This window comes from Crotalus tigris, unplaced genomic scaffold, assembly GCF_016545835.1.
Source record: "Crotalus tigris isolate CLP2741 ecotype Arizona unplaced genomic scaffold, ASM1654583v1 scf7180000021179.819088, whole genome shotgun sequence".
Taxonomy (NCBI): domain Eukaryota; kingdom Metazoa; phylum Chordata; class Lepidosauria; order Squamata; family Viperidae; genus Crotalus; species Crotalus tigris.
In genome coordinates, this window is record NW_024098385.1 from 54,644 (window position 1) to 74,233 (window position 19,590).

The 19,590-nt window shown below is 39.1% G+C and overlaps 1 protein-coding gene across 2 annotated transcripts in view; it reads left to right on the forward strand.

The window, feature by feature from the left end:
• The first annotated feature begins 17 nt into the window (after positions 1 to 17).
• The window catches only part of ZWILCH (zwilch kinetochore protein), a 37,325-nt gene continuing 17,752 nt past the window's right edge, over positions 18 to 19,590 (forward strand). Inside the window, exons 1-18 of one of the 2 annotated variants that reach the window (XM_039369624.1) lie at positions 18 to 224; positions 3,530 to 3,581; positions 4,407 to 4,502; positions 4,602 to 4,717; positions 5,466 to 5,662; positions 7,055 to 7,134; positions 7,292 to 7,462; positions 8,054 to 8,125; positions 8,511 to 8,604; positions 8,903 to 8,955; positions 9,467 to 9,563; positions 9,708 to 9,787; positions 11,723 to 11,879; positions 12,358 to 12,386; positions 12,942 to 13,078; positions 14,479 to 14,574; positions 16,058 to 16,176; positions 16,778 to 19,073. In XM_039369624.1, the coding sequence (XP_039225558.1) occupies positions 169 to 224; positions 3,530 to 3,581; positions 4,407 to 4,502; positions 4,602 to 4,717; positions 5,466 to 5,662; positions 7,055 to 7,134; positions 7,292 to 7,462; positions 8,054 to 8,125; positions 8,511 to 8,604; positions 8,903 to 8,955; positions 9,467 to 9,563; positions 9,708 to 9,787; positions 11,723 to 11,879; positions 12,358 to 12,386; positions 12,942 to 13,078; positions 14,479 to 14,574; positions 16,058 to 16,176; positions 16,778 to 16,863 (1,788 nt within the window). In that variant the 5' untranslated portion in view covers positions 18 to 168 and the 3' untranslated portion in view covers positions 16,864 to 19,073. Of the gene's footprint in view, positions 225 to 3,529; positions 3,582 to 4,406; positions 4,503 to 4,601; positions 4,718 to 5,465; positions 5,663 to 7,054; positions 7,135 to 7,291; positions 7,463 to 8,053; positions 8,126 to 8,510; positions 8,605 to 8,902; positions 8,956 to 9,466; positions 9,564 to 9,707; positions 9,788 to 11,722; positions 11,880 to 12,357; positions 12,387 to 12,941; positions 13,079 to 14,478; positions 14,575 to 16,057; positions 16,177 to 16,777; positions 19,074 to 19,590 lie in introns of those variants that run through there. The other variant, XM_039369623.1, reaches the window with a different exon arrangement.

Sequence of the window (19,590 nt, forward strand, 5' to 3'; positions counted from 1 at the left end):
TTGGAAGAGAGGAAGGTTCCGACAGGCGTCTCTCTTCGGCGGAGGGATTCCTCGGGGTAGATCCATTGGTGATGGAAAGTAATTCTGGCGGGCAAGTTCGAGCTACAAGCGACTGCGCATGCGTGCGGCTCCTGAATGGCTGACCGTCTTTGAGGCGGCGAAGCTCGGATGGCTTCCCGGCAGCAGCAGGAGGAGATTCTCCGCTTCCACAGCTTCCTCCTGCAGTAAGTGGGCCGTCATCCTCCTCTAATCTTGGAACTGTTAAAAAAAGGTGTAACCAATTAAAGAAAATACACACACAGGCCAAAAGTTTAAATGAATGAAAAATGAGTTGATCTTTGTTTTATAAAAAAAGTGGGGTTAGTCTTGGCTAATACTTGGATGGGACACTCCCAAGAAATCCTAGGGCAGTAGGCTAGATTGGGAAGTTTTATAAAGACCTCAGAAAAAGTAATGGGCAAAGCTAGCTGGTGATCTTGGGCCAGTTACTCTCTCTCAACCCTAGGAAGAAAGCAGAAGGAAGCCATTTCCAAAACTTCCTAAGAAAACTAGGGACTAATCTAGACAGTCACCAGGAGTTAGCCCTGACTCAATGCCCTCCCCCCCCCCCGCCAAAACTCAAACACTCTATTCTTTGGACAGAATGAGCTGCCAGGGACGTTAAAGGGGAGATGGGCATAAGAAAGAAAGAAAGAAAGAAAGAAAGAAAGAAAGAAAGAAAGAATGATACCTATTCTTAAAAAAGAGGCAAATTTGGAGGAATGGCAAAAGGGTATCAATAATTTTATATGGGCCGGGAAGAAACCAAAGGTTAAGTTTAAGATATTACAGGATGCTCGAGAAAGAGGGGGACTTAAGGCACCTAATTTGAAATTATATTATGATGCAGCCGCCTTAACTTGGTTAAGTGATTGGCTTAACTTAACAAATATGGATATTCTTTTTTTGGAAGGTTGGGATTTAATATATGGTTGGCATGCATACTTAATTTTTAATAAGAAAGTCGATTGGACTTTTAAATCACATATTTTGAGGAATGCCTTACTTCGTGTTTGGAAAAAGTATTATTATAGATTAAATTATAAAATACCTATCTGGGGGATTCCCAGACATGCAATTGAGGGAACTTCTAAGGGGACAAATTTTGATAAACTCTCGTATAAAGAATTGTTAATTTGCTCTGGTTCAAATTGGCATTTGATGTAGATGTATTAAGGCAGGAAAATATTCTACAGTCATGGTTTCAATATTTACAAATAGTGGACAGATGGACTGTAGATAAGAAAGAGGGAATAACATTAGAAGATAGACAATTGGTTATTCAGATTAAAAATCAAAGTCCGGCTCATATAAAAAGAATATACAATGTTTTATTAGAGTTAGACTCGGAAACAGAATTGGTTAAAGATTGTGTGATTAAATGGGCTCAGAATATACAGGAACCGATCTCATTGGATTTATGGGAGACAATTTGGACAAGAAATGTTAAATTTACACAAACTCAAAATCTGAGAGAAAATTTTTATAAAATGTTTTATAGATGGCATTTAGATCCTAAAAAATTATCTTGTATGTATTCCAATATACAGCCCAAATGTTGGAGATGTGGCAATAATGATGCGACATACTTTCATATTTGGTGGAATTGTAAAAAAGTAAAGGCTTTTTGGATTATGATTTGGTGGAACATTCAAAAGATTTTTAGAAGAAAGATAAAGTTTACTCCTCAACTATTTTTACTTGGTATTTTTGTTGACTTAAATGAAAAAGAAACTACTTTGATGTTGAATTTATTAACTGCAGCAAGGTTATTAGTAGGTTTATATTGGAAGAAAGATTCCTTGCCTACTTTAGAAGAATGGATATTTAAAGTATCTAGTTTTGCAGAAATGGCAAAAATTTCTGCTTATTTAAAGGATCATACACAAGAAAGATATATTATTGTATGGGGAAGGTGGATAGATTATATTCAGAAAAAGTATGGAATTAAAAAGTTTCATTTATTTTATGAATGAATATTAAATATTATAGAGAATTGTTTTATAGGTTATGGAGTTAAAGGTTAATTATGATAATTTTTTTCTCTTTTCTTTTTTCTTTTTCCTTTTTTTTATTATTATAAATTTTGTTATTATTAACCCTGTATTCTGCTCTGGGAAGTGAAGGGAGGGGGGGTTGGGGGTGGGAGGGATGGTAATATAGACAATGGTTGCTTATGAATTTTTTTTCTTACTTTAAAATTTTATTGTATTTTTATAAATGTTTGTATGTTAAAAAATAAAAATTTTCAATTAAAAAAAAAGAAAGAAAGGGAAAGAAGGGAAAGAAAGGAAATATGTATGTATGTATGTATGCTGCCAGGACTTTCTAAATAAAGTTATGGTTCAGACTTCTATTTTCAGCCTTAAGAAGCCCAGTAAAGGATCAGCTTCACCTGGTCTCATCCAATATGCATTTCAAAAGCCTCAGACATGTGGAAAGTTGTGTGTTACGGGAAGAATTAGGCAAATCTAATATCTGTCTATCTGTAGACCGATATTAGAACTTATAGTAGTTTACAAGATGCATTGGGAACATTGGCTGGAGCCTGTATAGCTTATTGATAGTCCTCATATGGTGACTGTCTTGTTTAGTGACCACAGTTACAACTGTGATGAAAAAGTAACTTTTCAACCAATCCTCACATTAACAAATCTGTAAAGCAAAGGAAACCTGAAGTAAAATCATAAGCACAGTTGTGGTTTCATTTGTTGCTGGTCCCAGCATGGTTGCTAAATGAGGACTATTCAGAGTCTGTTATGGGTAGCTCTTTCTTTTCTTTTTCTGTGTGCATGTAGTTGCCATTTTGCTTATAGTTATCAAATACTTTGGAATTTAGTTAAGAGAATGGTGTAGGGCAGGAATTGTCCATGGACCTGCACCAGGCCATAGCATGCCAGAAACTGGGCCGTGCAAACAAGCAAAGCCCCATCCGTGGGGTGCAGGCAGCATTAACCAACCCTTCCAGTCCATGGAAAAACCTCTCCATGGAACTGGTCCCTGGAACCCAAAAGCTTGCGGGGGGGGGCACTGGTGTAGGGTTGTCTTGTGTTTCCTCTGTACTTATAATAAGAAGGAAGGAGGTGGATGACATTTTTTTATTTTGTTCTACACTGCTTCATGGTAGATCAGTGGTTCTCAATCTTTCTAATGCCGCGACCCCATAATACAGTTCCTCATGTTGTGGTGACCCCCAGCCACTTATACATCACCGGGTGCCAGGAGCGTGGCCAAAGAAAAGGGGAAAAAAATGGCGGACAGCCTTGTTTGGCGACCCCCGTGAAATGGTCATTCGACCCAAATGGGGTCCCGACCCACAGGTTGAGAACCACTGTGGTAGATTGACTTTAAAATATAGGCACATCTAATGGCAAACAGCACTTTAGCAATGTTTACATTCTGACAATTCTACCAGGATTAATTTCATTTTGCTCTTCAGATCTGTTTCCAGCATTCAGAAAAAATAAGTAAATCGCTATTTATATTTCAGAGTATATAAGGAAGGAAAGCAGAATAATAGAACCGGTCCTTCTACTTTTGAGGTATGTTTATTAACTGTTTCAACATAGTATTAGTTTACACGAAATGGAGTGTGCAGTTAAACATAGTAAAATTTAGAAATGCTAAACTTTAAAAAAGTTTAACATTAGATATAGATTCTAGGAGGGGAAAAATAGATAATGCTGAATAAAGTTTAATTTATTTTTATTTTTTAAGTCTGAGAAATGTTCCTTCTTGTTGTAAGGATAAATTTGGAGAGATAGTGTTATATATGTACTCCATAGGGAAAGATAGGATATAAGTATAATAAATAATAAAAATGACAAGTCATTTTTGATAGATATGTTGTATAATTCAAATGCAAATTTGGACTGTTGATACAATTTGAATAAATTCTATGAAAGGAAATATAGATTTATTTTCTCGTTATTGTTTGGTTTGTATTATTTTTATATAGCTTTATGGTTGTTTTCTTTAAATACATTTTATTTTGTTAGAGAAGGACTATTCATAAGTCCTGGAGTCTGCTATAAAGCATGATTGCAAAGTTATGCATGTATCAACATTAAAACTCTTAATATAATTTTGTGGAAAAGTATCTTCATTCTTCACACTGTCTTTATCCTGTGTCATCACTTAAGGGGATCCCAGACCATAGAAAGTTACTGGAAAATCAGGTCTGAAATTCTGATGTCTGCTACTTTGAAGTAAGATTATGCTGCAAAGGAAAGAATGTGCATGAATGCAAATTGCTATACATATGCCTTCCATACTTTCAGTGCATAAATGTATGGTTCTGTAAGTCAAATTATTTTTAAATTTAGATTGAGAAAAATACTATAGAAGCAACTTGTTTCTTTTACCAGACTGACCTGCAAGTCCATTTGATCAATGAAGGCCATACAAATCCCTTAGAAAAGCTTTGGGACCAAAATGGAGGGTTTTTTATTGTAGAGAAAATGGTAAGTTACTACTACTATTTGGATATGTTCCACCATTCTGGAACTTAGCAAATGTTCTAGCACAGCTGTTTTTGTTTGTTTGTTTGTTTGTTTTTGCAGAGATTGTATGAAGAAACCAGCAGACTGGAAGAATGGCAGAATGGTGAGCCTTCAGTTTCTGAGGCTTTCCCAAAAGAGAATTTATCAGCATCTCCTCTGGCCCTTTCAAGAGCAAGGTATTAATGCTTGTGTGATTATTTTAATCTTTATCCTTTAGAACAGGGGCGTCAAACTCAATTTCATTGAGGGCCACATCAGCATTGTGGTTGCCTACCGGGGGGGGGGGCGTGGCTGGGGTGGGAGACAACCAGTGCTGGCGTCCTGGGTGGAGACAGCCTGCAGGGCAAGACAGACAGCAGGGATGCTGGACTCCGCTTGCGCGCGCGCCCAAAGAGCAGAGCAAAGCTGCCCCGTAGATCTAAGGCTAAGCGTATTCTGGCTTTGATGGATGCAACCAGGTTGTACATCAGTGCCCGGTTGGCCTGGGCTGGGCCGAAGTGCAGTGGACCTGTTTCCAGAGCAGGTCCCCGGGCTGGACGGAACCACATATCGGGCCGGATCCAGCCTGCGGGCCTTGTGTTTGACATATCTACTTTAGAATATATATTCTTCCTAAAGCAAAAGCTAATTTTACTGCTTATCAGATCAGCTATAATTCAATGTATATTAGTTTCAATAAAATGGTATCAACTTTTAATATTCAAGTGAGTAGAATTTTGTACTTATAATTCCTCAAAGAGGGATAATGATAAGATTCCTTTTATTTGTGTGTGTATAATAAGCATTCACGTACTAAGGGAATTAGCACTACCTTTCTGTAAGCTGTTTTGGAATACAAAAAAGTGAAGGTTAAAAAAAATGCAGCGAATACTTTGTAATTAGTAATCTTCCATTTCTGATATAATGTCTTTTCGCCATTGATAGGCAGTTGATTTCTTTCTACACAATGTCTCAAAATCCAAACATGAAACATTTACAAATAAACCATGCAGCACAACTTCCTCCTCTCTGGATACGATGTGAACCTTCTGACCCAAAACAGACTATTTGGCTTGGAGCAGAATCTTTGAGGAATGGAAATAACCTTTCGGGAATCAGGCTTCACACTGTTACTTGCAATGGTAAGTGTCTGTGGAGATTCTTAGTCATCCAGGTCATGGTTGTCCAAAAGGTGCTTTTTCAAAAGGCGACTGGGCTTTGTTTTCCCTTGAAGACAAGAAGAAAGGAGACTGAAGAAGCTTCTGGGATGAAGAGTGAAACATCTTCAAGGAAAAACAAAGTCCAGTTGCCTTTTGAAAAAGCACTTTGGAATTGCAGTGGCCTGTGGTAGGAAGTTCCATCGGCAGTGAGTAGAAGAAATGGAAAAATCCACTAATGTTTCTTTAAAAAATCAGAATCTAGGGTATACAATTCTAAAATGAAATCTGTTTTAGCGAATTGATTCAGACGAAGTGTCATTTTTGAAGTTGTGGGCTAAAACAGTATGTACCAGGATTGGTTATTTAGAGCAGGGCTTTTCAACCTTTTCAGAGATTGTACCACTTTTAAGATATGGTAATATTTGAGTACCACCAGTCGCCTAGCAGGTGGGCATGGCCTGCTCGATGCCACTCACAGCTGACTCAAGACAGCTGGGTCAGAATGGAACAAGTCGCACCGGCTAACTCGATGTGGAGACAACTTGGTGCCCCACAAACTCCTCACCTCCCCAGACTACTAGCAGCCAAGCACATGCGCGCGTATGCACATACACACACACACACGCCACATTCCAGGTTTGGGGACTTTTATCCACAGAGGAAGGAGAGGGCCTTCTCCACAAGTCCAGGCATGATTGGCAATTTACTAGCTCAGATGTGGATACAAGTTTCCAAGCTTGGAATGTTTTTTTTTCTCTCTCTCTCTCTCTCTCTCTCTGTGTGTATGTGTAGCACGCTAAAGAGATGTTCTTTTCCCAATCCCAGACATCGTTGGTGTTTCCCTGTCCAATGCCCCCTCCAGGCAAAGCAGGAGGTGGAGGACATTTGCAGGAAGCTGAGTCCAAATTCTGTCTTGACAGATCTCTGGAGAGCAAGGTCCCGGGTCCTGCACAAGGACGCACAAATAATCCTCCAATACCCTCCCCATTTACACACACATAAAAACATTCCTCCAATACCCTCCCCATTCACACACACACACACACACACACACACACACACACACTCCACCGATATCCTCCTCAGTCTCACACATTCTTCCACATTCACACACATTTGTCCAATATCCTTCCCATTCACACACAAACATTCTTCCAATATCCTCCCCATTCACACACAAACGTTCCTCCAATATCTCTCCGTTCACGTTTCTCCAATGTCCTTCTCATTCTCTCCCCCCCCCCCAGTATTCTTCATCTACATTTTAGCTGCTAATAGGAATAATAGAATTAATATTAGAAGATTTTAGAAATGAAAGCTTTTTATCAATTTTTGATAATTATATAGCCCTCATTTAATTCATTTTTCCCCTAGGACCCCTGTCAAATAATAATTATTCTATTGGCTTGGAAGAATTGAAAGAAAGTCATAGAATGAGACATCATGCTTCAGATGTATGTTTATCTTGATTTTTATTCACAACCAAATATATACTAATTTTTTTTTAAATAAAACAAACCTCAACTGAAAATTTTCTAAGTTTAATATATAATGTTTTATTACATAGTATAATAACTTTGAGTTTAATATATGCTGGATTTTGTGTCTTAGCTGACAGTAACAGGCTTTGCCCGTTACGGATTTCTTGAATCCACTTCACTGGACTCCTTGACTCAGGAGGATTCCCTTATTCCATTGGAGAGAAATATATATGCAGATTTTGCTTGGGAGGGTGTGAAAATGAAGCTGCAAACACCTCCCCTCTCATCTGCTGCTCTGCTGGTAAGGAAATCAACAGTTTCAATACTGTGATAGCAACAGATGCTGAAATGTTGCTGCTAATTTAGCAACCATTTAATTGTGAACAGTATAAAGGAGGAAGTGTGCAAAACATTTTAGTGTAAAACATTCTAAACTCAAAACAGGCAGTTCAAGAAATAATGAATATAGCAATAGCGCTTTAGAATAGAATAGAGCTGGAAGGGACCTTGGAGGTCTTTTAGTCCAGCCCCCTGCTCGAGCAGGAGAACCTATATCATCTCAGACAGGTGGATGTCCAGTCTCTTCTTAAAAACCTCCAGTGATGGAGCGCCCACTTGGATTTATATACTCCTTTACAGCCCTCTCTAGGCAGTTTACAGAGTCAGCATATTGCCCCCAACAATCTGGGTCCATTTTACTGACCTCGGAAGGAAGGCTGAGTCAACCTTGAGCTGGTGAAAATCGAACTGCTGGCAGTCAGCAGAAGTAGCCTGCAGTATTGCATTCTAACCACTGTGCCATCATGGCTCTTGTATATATAAAAGTAAATGATTCGTTTTTTCTAGGTCTACACCCCATATATATGAATCATTTTATTTTTGAAAATTTCAGACAGTTCAGATAGCCTCTGGGAGCCCCTTGAGTTCTGTATATGAGCCAAACAGAGAATTGCAGTTTCTTTTGGTGAGTATTGCAACATTATTTTCCAGTCAGAAAATAATGCTTAGCTGAGTAATAGCAAGGATGATTGCAAGGTTTTACTCAACTGCCCTCTTTGAAGTGGAATCAAGGTAGAACCATTAAATATGCTTTAAACGAACGCTTTTAATGTGTAAAACTTAAATGTCTTGGTAATTTCATAGCATTTTTATTATGTGTGTGTGTGTGTGTACATCTGTGCACGTAAGTATCTGTAATATATTCTAGTCAAGAGCAAATCCCCTTAACTGGATCAGTCTACTTCTGAAGCAGCAGCCTGTATTAAATAGCCATGTATGACATTGTGTGTTGTACTCTGCTGTATCAAGCCATGACTTTAGACTTGCTTGTTTTTTCTTGATGGTGTTAGAGTTTGGCTGAAATCTTGAAGAATGGGCTAATAAAATGGCCAAAAGCCCCAGGAAGAAAATCTGCTGTTGAATTAGTACAGAAACTTTTGAAAGGTAATGCTAAGTATTTTGGAAATAATTCCTTTGAAGTCTTAACTGAGTTTGGCTGAGTTTGCATTGCACACTTAGTTTGCTGAGTAAATTAGAGTGGCTGGATTCACACAGCACATTAATCCCATATGGAAAACCCCACATGTGAGCCAGTACGCAGCATGGAGGCAAGTGCGCCATGTCATCACGAACTGATGTGTTCAGGAAATGTTCCTTCCAGCCATTGTTGCATGAGAGCAAAGTATGTTCTATTGCATTAAAGCTGATGGCCATAGTACCTAGCTTTCTTTTTTTCTTTTAGATTTAAAAGATGAAGTAGATGGACTGAAGTCACAAAATGACGATGATACTGAGGTATTTGGTAAAATAGCGAATGGGAAAAATATTCCCATAGAATTCTAGTTTGACATAATAGTTTACCTTGGATGCAAACTGCAAACTGTTTCATTACTGAAGCTTTCAGTGAGTTTTCCCCCAACTAGAATGGCAAAACCAGCAGACATCCTTTTGGGAAACCTATTTCCAAGCTTAATACAAGTAGTCATTTAGCGACTGCCTTGTGCAGTGACCATTCAGTTACTCAACGCCTCTAAACTTAAATGGAATGCTGGCAGACGTTATATTAAGAGTGTCAATCACTCTTTGTTGGCAGGTGGATGGCAAAAGTGTGTATATTTCCTGCCACTTTAATAGCTTATTTTAAATGCATTTTGTTATTTTGAACCATTTAAAATTCTATTTCTAGTTTTCTTATTAATGTAAATAATGTGGTTATAAGTTTCTTTGAACTGTGATATTTAAATAACTAAAATGGTAGTAAATCCAGTTTCATTTTGAAATACTTTTCCTTTTGCTGAATCTCCAGGATAACACTGCTGCAGTCATTGGTTCCATGAAAACACTTTTTAGTCAGCGTGGAGATCTTGATTTCCTTGAGCTGCTGTGGTGTAATATATGGAGAAGTATGTATGTTTCTAGATTCTGTATCTCAAAACATTTTGAGATGCTCAGTCTTTAAGGGAACCAGTGAAGGAATTTTATTAATTCACCTGATCTACATTAATTTAGCTTACTGTTTTATTTAATACTTGACTTTTCCTCTCAAGACGTGGCTACGCATGAGGAACTGGTGAAGTGTTTTTCATTGGTAATAAGAGCCCTCCAGCATGGAGCATTGCAGACATGGGTAAGTAGGAGTAATGAACCTGGAATGCCAGGGTAGAGCCACCCTGTACTTCAGAGTGTCCATGTGCAAAGGGATGCACTCCCAAACAGAGGCAAGATTAGGACAAAGAACTAGGCAGAACCAAGTCAAAATCTAAGCTGGATGTGGTTACGGGTAATCCTTGATTTAGGACCATTGGTTCATAAATGACTTTGAAATTATGACAGCACTAAAAATTGGACTTATGGTCTGTGCCCAAGATTACAGCAATTGCAGCACCTCCATTTCTCATGATCAGTATTTAAGCACTTGGCAGCCCACTTGCACTTATGACCACAGAGGCCCTTCAGCTCCCCCAACCTGCCTATCTGCCCCCATCTCTGCCCTTTTGGCTACCCTGCACCCTACTTTGTACCCCCAGCTCTGCGGCTGCTACCGTGCCCGGAAAGCCTTAGCTTCATATGACCATCCGCCTTCTCTCCCAGGTCACCACACCAACCCTTCACCTTTTGTGCCCAGCACCTTGCATTTGCTTTCTCATTTTCAGACCCAGCCACTCTGGCAAATATTTCCTACATGTGGCTAAAGCTGTGTTGTCTTCAGAAAGATCTGAGGGCAGCTTTAGCCATTTCAGAAATGGGGAGGACTAGGGAGCATTTGAAATGTGGATTTACAGGTGGCTGTTACGTATAAGCTGGGTTGACAAGATCAGACATGAGGAGGTGATAAGTCGCCTGAGAAAGCCAAGGGAAATCATCAAAACAATTAAAAAACAAAAGTTAGAATATTTTGGACATGTGATGCGACACCCAGAAAAATACGGCATACTCCATTTAATCCTCCAGGAAAAGATTTGAAGGCAAACGAGGTCCAGGCAGAAGAAGAACATCATGGCTTCAAAATCTAAGGGACTGGTTTGGACAAAACTCAGCAGCACTTTTTCGTGCAGCTGCTGATAAAAATAGAATTGCCCACATGATTGCCAACGTCTGATAACGGATATGGCACAAGAAGAAGAACAAGAAGGGAGCCACATTGAGCTGGGGAGAGAAGACATTTCCCATTTAAAAAATGAATGTGGTATAAATTAGGTACTCTCTGACCTGGATTACGTCATAGAGTAATTCCATCCTCAAGTCTTCTCATTAATATTACATTGAACACTTAATAGACTTCAGATCCCTTAGACTTTGATTGCCAGAGTAGCAGCCTGGTATGGCACAACAGTATCACGTGGTTTTTTTAATTTTGGCTTAGGTCTATTCCTGTTAAGAAATTCCAGATTTATTTCCCAAACCACGGTTATGGCTTGGCAGGAGGTATCAGTTCAGTCAGATAGTCTTACCTGGCCATATATATGTACTTAATTGTTACAGATAATGTTAGTTTATGATACTAAGACGTTTTGTCTTTTTTCCTGCTGATCTTTACAGCAGAGATGTCTACTAGGAAGGAGCTCAAAAAATCAAGATAACAGCCACAACCATGTGATTAAAGCCCCGTTTTGTAATCTGATGACTTGCATTTCCCCACACAATAATCTTCCCTCTTTCAAGGGATTTGCTGTTTGAGGCTTGGGCAAACTAATTCACTCCTTCCCTCTTTCCATCTTCAAATCCCCCATCCTCCCACGATTCAGTCTTTATATTTCAGATTTTTTTATCCTGATTTAATCTGTAGCCCATGCACTTAGGGAGTCTCTCAAATATTCTGGTCTCACTTTCTGATTCTCTTCCAAAGTGAGTTTAACATGAAACTTTGCTATTCCTGGGGATGATTATTGGCAGCTATATTTTGGTTGAATGGTGGGAGCAGGAAGCTTTACAATTTAAAATATGTAATTTATGTAGTCTTTGGAATTAGATTTATTTAAAATGGTTATTTTGAGACATTCCAGGCTATATACTGTATTTATAGAACAGGAGTATCTAAGTAAAATATATGCTGTCTCTTTAGATTCATCAAGAAAGTAACAGCTTACTGAGCAAATTGATCAAGCAATCTTACCATGGAAAGATGGAAACAGTTTCTCTTGATGGAGATTCTCCCATGCAAATGCTTCTAGAAATAGGCTTGGATAAAATGAAGAGAGACTATATCAGCTATTTTGTGGGTATGTTGTGGGCCATCCATCCTGATTTTGGGTAGTTGTGTCCAAATGATTTATCTTTTTCTATGTAAAAAACATTAGCAATCTTGTCAGCTAATACAAGTTGCTAATATCTGTTTTGATGGGCAAATGGTGAGCAAATTATGTATCAGACATCAAACTATTGGTTTAATTTACAAACTAACAAATAGAGACTTTTTCTGAACAAATTCGATGATCTGAAATTGCCGAATCCCTCCTCACAGCCACTTTCAACCTGCCAACCTCTGAACTATGGAAGGTAAAACTCTTTAGTTTTCTCCTAGGTCCAGTTTTTCTTTCATTTTTCCAGATGGTCCTGATAATGCAAACACGGAGGCAAATGTCATTCTCTCTAGCTTCTGGTTTTCTAATTTTGTAATAAATAAATCAAGGCTTTCCTTGCAGCTTTTAATATTTATTTTGTATGAAATTGTGATACAAATTATGTTTTGTGTTTCAGGCAAAGAACTTGCCATGCGCGCTCACTTGGTAAGTCATACTCCCCACTTCCCAAATAATATATAAATAGTCCTCGAGTTACAACCACAACTGGGATCAGAATTTCCATTGCTAAACAAAGTGGTTGTTAAATGAGTCACATCCGATTTTATGACCTCTTTTGCCACAGACATTAAGTGAATCACATGATTTTAAGCCAATCCAGGTTCCCCTATTGACTGCTTGTTGGAAGCTAGTTAGGAAGGGTGCAACTAACAGTCACATGACTCTGGAACACTGCAGGTGTCAAAAACACCTGCTGGTTGCCAAGGTCACATGACTGTGGAGATGATGCAAAAAACAATCATAAGTCACTTTTTTCCATTGTAACCTTGAACGGTCGCTAAACAAATCATGGACTACCTGTACTTGAGAGTTGAATAGCGACAGATGTCTGATGTGGAGGGCATTGGGGAGATACTTTCTGGATTTTTGCAGCTGACATAACATTATTTACTCAATGCTTAAGGAAAGTCAGTGTTTGGTTCTGGATTAGGGATGCTGTCAATAGCTCCTGATGCTTGTTCTGTGTTATCTCTTTCAAAGGATTACTTCATGTCCACTTCAGTAGATCTTCAGGAACAGGTTCATCGTATTCAGAAACTACATCACGTATTGGAAATTGTGGACAACTGCTTGGATCTTATTAAACTAGAACATGAGAACCTCATCTTTCTGACACAGTAATTGCTTGCCAGCAACTTTCTCTTAAGGAGCAGGAATAAGAGGGTTCCTCAAATAAATGTGACGTTTGGGGTGGTTTTGCTTTACATAGTTGTGCAAAAAGTGCAGCTTCTACGCTTCTTTCTGCATTGGGAAAAGAAAGGCTAAAGCAGTGATTCTCAACCTTTCTAATGCCGTGACCCCATAATACAGTTCCCCATGTTGTGGTGACCCCCAAGTGGGTGTGGCCACCAATAAGAGGGAGTAGGACAGCTAGGAAAAGGGAAAAAATGGCGGACAGCATGGTTTGGTGACCCCCGTGAAATGGTCATTCGACCCCAAATGGGGTCCCGACCCACAGGTTGAGAACCACTGGGCTAAAGGAATATTACAACAGTATGGGGAACATCCATAAATTGATAGTTACTGAATTATTTTGATCCTTTAGGAGTGGCATTTCATTCTTCATTTTCAATTTCTATCTTTGTATTAAATCAAGAGGCAAGGGAAGAAACTTTTGTCATGGTTCCGATAGATGAAATCCATTAAAGAACTTCAAGGCAAGAAAGCAAATTAAAAGCGAAGTAAAAATGGCTGCAAGTTCCATCAGTTGTCAGAGCGGCGACATCCATTGTCACAGCGTTGACAACTTTATTCTTCCCATTATGTCCCTAAAATCACAACACAATTTATTTTTGAAAAGAGAGTTCTTCCTGATATGTGCTACTTAAAGACCATCTCCAAGAAGTATCAAGTGGGGAATATACTTTGAAATAAAAAATCTGAATGTGAGATCCATTTTCTGCAAGGGTTTAAAGCTCAGAATAATCCCTGAAAATGTGCCTTTCAAACTTAAAAGATTTCTGAATCGTCAGAACAAATATTTTGAGACTTGTGTATCCCTATTTCTCACCAAAGTGAAAATTTAATATGATATAGAATAGAAATGCCTTTGATATGACTGGAAAGTGATCGTATGTATTGCATTTGATTTAATATAAATATGAAAAATGAAATCAATTTTAGTTTTTGGCCTAGCTTTGCCCACTTGTTTTGATCTGCTTATTCCTTGGCTCATAAAGGATACATTGCGGGTTAAGTTCTTGGCTTGGTTATAATTAGTGTATTTTGCTTTTTATTCAGTTCAGTCCAAGCTTGTTCTCCTTCCTGGTGGCTGTTAGAATCACGAGCCTCCACGGTGTTCCCTTCTGTGCTACTTTTGCATGTTCGCCATAGTATCTATATAAATTGCTATTTATAATATGAAATATAAATATCTTTATGTTAAATGTAAATATGATTGTATATATTGAACAGAAATCTGAAGATGCCATTGGTTTTGATTTGCATTGTAACTATATAAGTTCTCTAATATTGTTTTCTGAGAATTGATGGTATGGAAATATTTTTGTTTTTGTAGGTCTTGTATCAATTACTATAAAGAAAACCCTCTGAATGAAAAGCAGGCATTTCAGCTACCAGTCAGGACAAGTTTGGTAAAGGAATTTTACCAAAAGTAAGTTAAGTCCTCAGCAAGTTAAAGGCCATCCATCAATTGTCACAGAAGCATAATCAGTGGCATAGAAGCTTGCTCATCAGACAAACGTGGGCAGTAGTTAAAACTTTGGCTTTGAGGAAAGATAACAACAACAACAACAACAACAATAATAATAATAATAATAATACAATAATAATAATGTTGGAAGGGACCTTGGAGGTCATCTATATCATTTGCAATGTCATGTAGGGCTCTCCAGGTGACAACCAGCAACCTGAATTGCATTCAGAAGTTAACAGGCTGCCAGTGCTGCTCCCATTATAATGGGTGGATGTGCAAACCACAAAGTGCTCATGATTACGTGGGCTGTTGCACTAGCTGAAGTTTCCAGTTGGTCTTCCAGGACAGTCCCACTAGAACATACTATAGTAATCCATCTGTGACAAGATTGTGAGTAAAGTCAAGGAAGGGTCGCCGTTGCTGTACTAGATTGAGTTATTCACATGCCCTCATGGCTACAACTTCCATGTGCTGTTCAAATAGGATTCAAGTTGAATCCCAGGATTCCCCAAGGGGTGACCAATTCCGTTTGTCAAAGCACTCCCCTCTTCAGAGTCAGATAAACTATTGTGGGGAAACCACCTGCTAAGGGAGAGGGAGGGAGTAAAAAGACATTCCAGCATGGAATTGCTCCAGGGGAGGAAACAACAGAGGCCAGACTATGAAAGCCTTTATCTCCAGATTCTCAGGGGTATGCAGTCAGTTTGGCAAGGTTCTGATAAACAGACAATCAGCAATAACAAAACAGTTTTGGCCTATTCACAGAGTTGTTCGGATTCTTTGTGCCTGGCAGCTATTTCTGGATTTAAGCTGGCATCCAGATCCAAGCTACTTTGTCTTGGTAGGATCCAGTCTTTCTCCCTGTTCAAACCTAACAGTCTCCAGGTAGCAAGTGAGAATTTCTACTTGTCTTCTGTCAGTCTACTTTGGAGATATTATTAGTATATTGGTGATGCCTCACTAACAAATTATCTGTCCCAGTCATTTCATCTGGGTGTTAAATAGTAATGGGGAAAAGACTGAGCCCTGCTTAATGGGGTGGCCAACGGCTTGACCTCACCGTCTCAGCTTGACCTCACCTCACTGTCTCAGCTGACTGGAAGCAGCGTTTGGGGAAGGAAGAGAACCACTGAAGAACAATGCTGCTCATTCCTAGCCTTCACTGTCAAAACAGAACAATATCAAAATGAATTCTCATACAATTCCTAGTTAGTCTTTTCAGGCAAGTGAAGTCATGCTAACTGAGAGGGTCTTTGAGTTCCAAACTATAATTCCAGAGAATTGCTGTAAGGCATCGCTCTCTCTGGTTAGGGCTCAAGTCTCAGCTTTCCTTTGTAGCTACAATATTCAGAGACAGTCTTGAGATCTGACTACCTGCAGGAGACCCTTAGGATTTCCAAATACATGCACCTCTTTAATATCAATTCTTTTTTTTTTACAGTGTTCATCCTCAAATATGGAGAGTGGAAATCAGCAGCGGTCAAGGACCAAAAAGGGTGAAAACAATGTGGCAGCTGAGCAGCACCCCTCCAGCTGAGCATATGCACCCAACCAATGGAGGTGAGGAACTTTTGCTGTCTGAAATCTAGAATTGCATTAGCGTTTACATTTTATTTCTTACACAGTTGCTGTTGTAATCAAAACCTTGTTTTGAAATTTCCTTCTGAAATTTATTGGCAGATCATTTGATGGCATGTAGGATATAATCTTTTGTGGCATTGTGTTTATTCTCTGGCTTCTTATTTATGGATCTTATCTATTTGTTTTGAGTGTTCTATTTTAACGGGGTATCCACAGATCTAGATAAAATTGCATTTTCTGTCTGTGAGAAGAATGCCCTTGTTTTGATTTCCTTTTGGTTAAAATAACTAGAACCCATAGTTGACCTTCTGTCCTATCTTCTTTTCATGTTTGGGGAAGTTAGTTTCCTGAGTAAGTAGATTCTGACTTCCTTGTTTTGCATAATTGTAATTGGGTTCATAGCTGGGAGACTGTCCAAATCTGAGTCTTATGGGTGTGTTTCCCAGTAGAAATTATGTCAATAAAGTTCCCCCCTGTAAGCATGAAGGAGCCCTCATAAATAAGCGTCCAATCCAAGGCAATTAAAATATTTTCTGAGTCCCCCCCCCCATTTTTGTTACCATTGCTTTTTGTTCTACAGATTCACTGGATGACACCGAGATCTGTGGCAACAAAGAGAAGCATTTTGTCATTCTTTCTGGGTGCTCTCAGGTGGAGTTCATCTAAACATAGGCAAATTGTGATTCTTTTATTCACCCAGAAAGAGTTTCATTGTGCTTGCTGCATGCGTTGAACTTCTCTAGCCGAGGACAGGTTGAAGGCAAAAGTGCATTTTAGTGGAGAGCAGAATCTTGAGCTGGAGGATCACGTCTTCTGTTAATATGATGTAGTAGCTGCAGCAAACGTCCCAGTCCTGTGCCATCCAGGAGCTTGTACTGGCTATGCTGCGTATTATTTCTGACCAATGAATGCTTTGTCCACGCTGGCATGGGATGCAAGAGGTTGTCCTTCTCTGGAGGGAAGCCATCAGAACTGTTTTTATCCGTAGTATATCAGAATGGGGGAAGCCAGGGAGCATCTGTAAGGAAGTAGGAATAGATTAAAAGATGATCATGAGCTGGCTGTAAAAATGAATTAATCAGGCATACCTAATTTCCAAAAATCTCAGTCTGCAAACTTGGAAACTTTAAGACTTCTCCATGCTGGCTGGGGAATTCTGGGAGTTGAAGCCCACAAATTGCCAAATTTGGAGACCCCTGATTACTAGCTTCTAATCCAGTACCTTTGAAAGGCCTTCTTAATAAATGGCCCAGAAAAAGGTGAGCCTCCAGCCAAATTACTCAGTTATTCCTGCCAATTATTCAGTTCAAAATTCAGACTGATGGAGTTCTACAAATTTGTGGAACTTCGCAACATAGAAATTTCAGAAGCCTAAATTGGAATGCAGACCTCTTTATCCCTTCTCTTGAGAAAGGGAATTTGAAAGACACGATACCAACAGTTCCAATGCCCTCAAACTAACTAACTTTGTTGTAGGCTGAAGAATTGGGTTAGGATGAAGCTTTCAGCTCTGCTGTTGGCTTCTTTTTAGTTATTACTTTTTAATATTTCAGAAAGGTCATTTATATACGTCTTTGCTGACCTCGAGAATAATTTTGGGCTGCATAAGACAAGATAGAGATCCGCCAAAGAAAGGTTGATGGTCATACAAAGTCCTAGTTCAGAAAAAGAACTTATAGATTTCTTTCTCTAATTCTATCATTGGGGAGTGCTCTTCCACTCGTCCCTCCTTTGTCTAGTTGTTGAATTCCATGTAGACCAGCATATTAGCATAAAATAAATATAAGGTCTATGTAAACCAGGGGTTTTCAACCTTAGCAATTCTAAGATGTGTAGACTACAGATCCCAGAATTCCCCAGCCAGCCATACTTTTGTGCACATTGAATTGCCAAGATTGAGAAGCACAGGTATAAACTCTTGGAATTGAATTAATGGATCCAATATTGATTGAAAAGCTGATTTGAGTTGGCTAGCCATGAGATGCCTGGTGAAGGAAAGGTGGCCACCCCTGTAAAGGAGGGTATTTTGGGAGTGGTGTCTTCAATTGTTTCAATGGGTCTTATTGATTATTAGTGCTTTGAAGAAGCAGTCTGATTTTATTTCATCTAATAGGAAACGATTTATTCTTTCTGCACTCTAAGATATTCTTAACCATTTTCTGCAACACTACATTTAGAAGCCTTGACTTTTTTGAATTCCCCATTCCTGATGGTGAGGTTATGCAAAAGGTTCTGTGCACAGAACAGGCAGTCTGGACCCAAAGTGGACATGCCTCTAGGTTGAGAAGAAAGGAGAACGTCAATTGAGGCAATAGTATGGAGAACAGGTCAAGGAAAGAAGAGCAGGTAGATCAAAATTTTCAGCAAAATGTCACATAGGCAAACTATATATGCAAGTTGCAACTTGAACTTTGGACCAAAATGTGTGTGCTAGGCTGAAGGTTTTAGGGTGGGAGGGAGAGGGGCAAGAAAGTCAAGGACACAAGCAGTGATGGTCACTAAGGAGAGGAGGGGAAGATTAATGAGCAGACTGGTCTACAGGCCAGAGAAGAGCTGAATGATGGAAAGCCCACCATCTTTGACCAAGAAACCTTCCAGATTTTTGTTTGAGCCAAATCCTGGGGCCAAGAAAATGTTCCATGTTCTGATTCTATCGAGCTGCAGGAATATGATTTTGGTGGCATTCCTTAGACCCCGTGCCTTTGAATTTGGTAGGAAACTACATTTTTGTGCACAGCCATAATGGTGAAGTTGGTTTTTAATAGCTTTGGAATTGTTGGGAATTTTAGTACTGCCTCATTGAAATGTATTTTATGAGCCACCAAGGATTGGGTGGCGTATATATTTGCTAAATAAACATATATAGCTTCTCTCTTCTCTGGCGTTCCATGTTGTGTATAATTAAGTGTGTCCTCACAGGACTTTGCTCAGCAGTTTCCACTAACATGTCTAGGTATGGGAAATTCTCTGAAAGTGGTGCTGGGCTGTAGGTCACTTAATAATAAGCAATGTCTCAAAATGAGAGACCACTTTTGTTCTGCCACTAGGAGCATCACTAATGGAACCTTCATTAAACCAAGTTTTTGGAGGCTAATTTTTCATGGAATTGGAACTATCATTGAAGCCCTGGCACTGAGTAAACTGTTGACTTTTGCAGATTGTGTAGCCTGCACTTGAATCCATCTCTGATACCTGCCTTGGATGCTTGCACCATCCAACTGCTCTTAACTGTTAAGTTTCTCTCAACACTCAGAAAAATGCTGTCGTATCTCTTTCCTTGTCAGTCTTCTCAAGGCTAAATGGATTTAGTCTCCTTATACAGTTTTGTGTCTCCTTCCCCAAGCAACTTGGTATATCGACCTCCGGGCTGCGGACTGATACCTATCAGTGGCC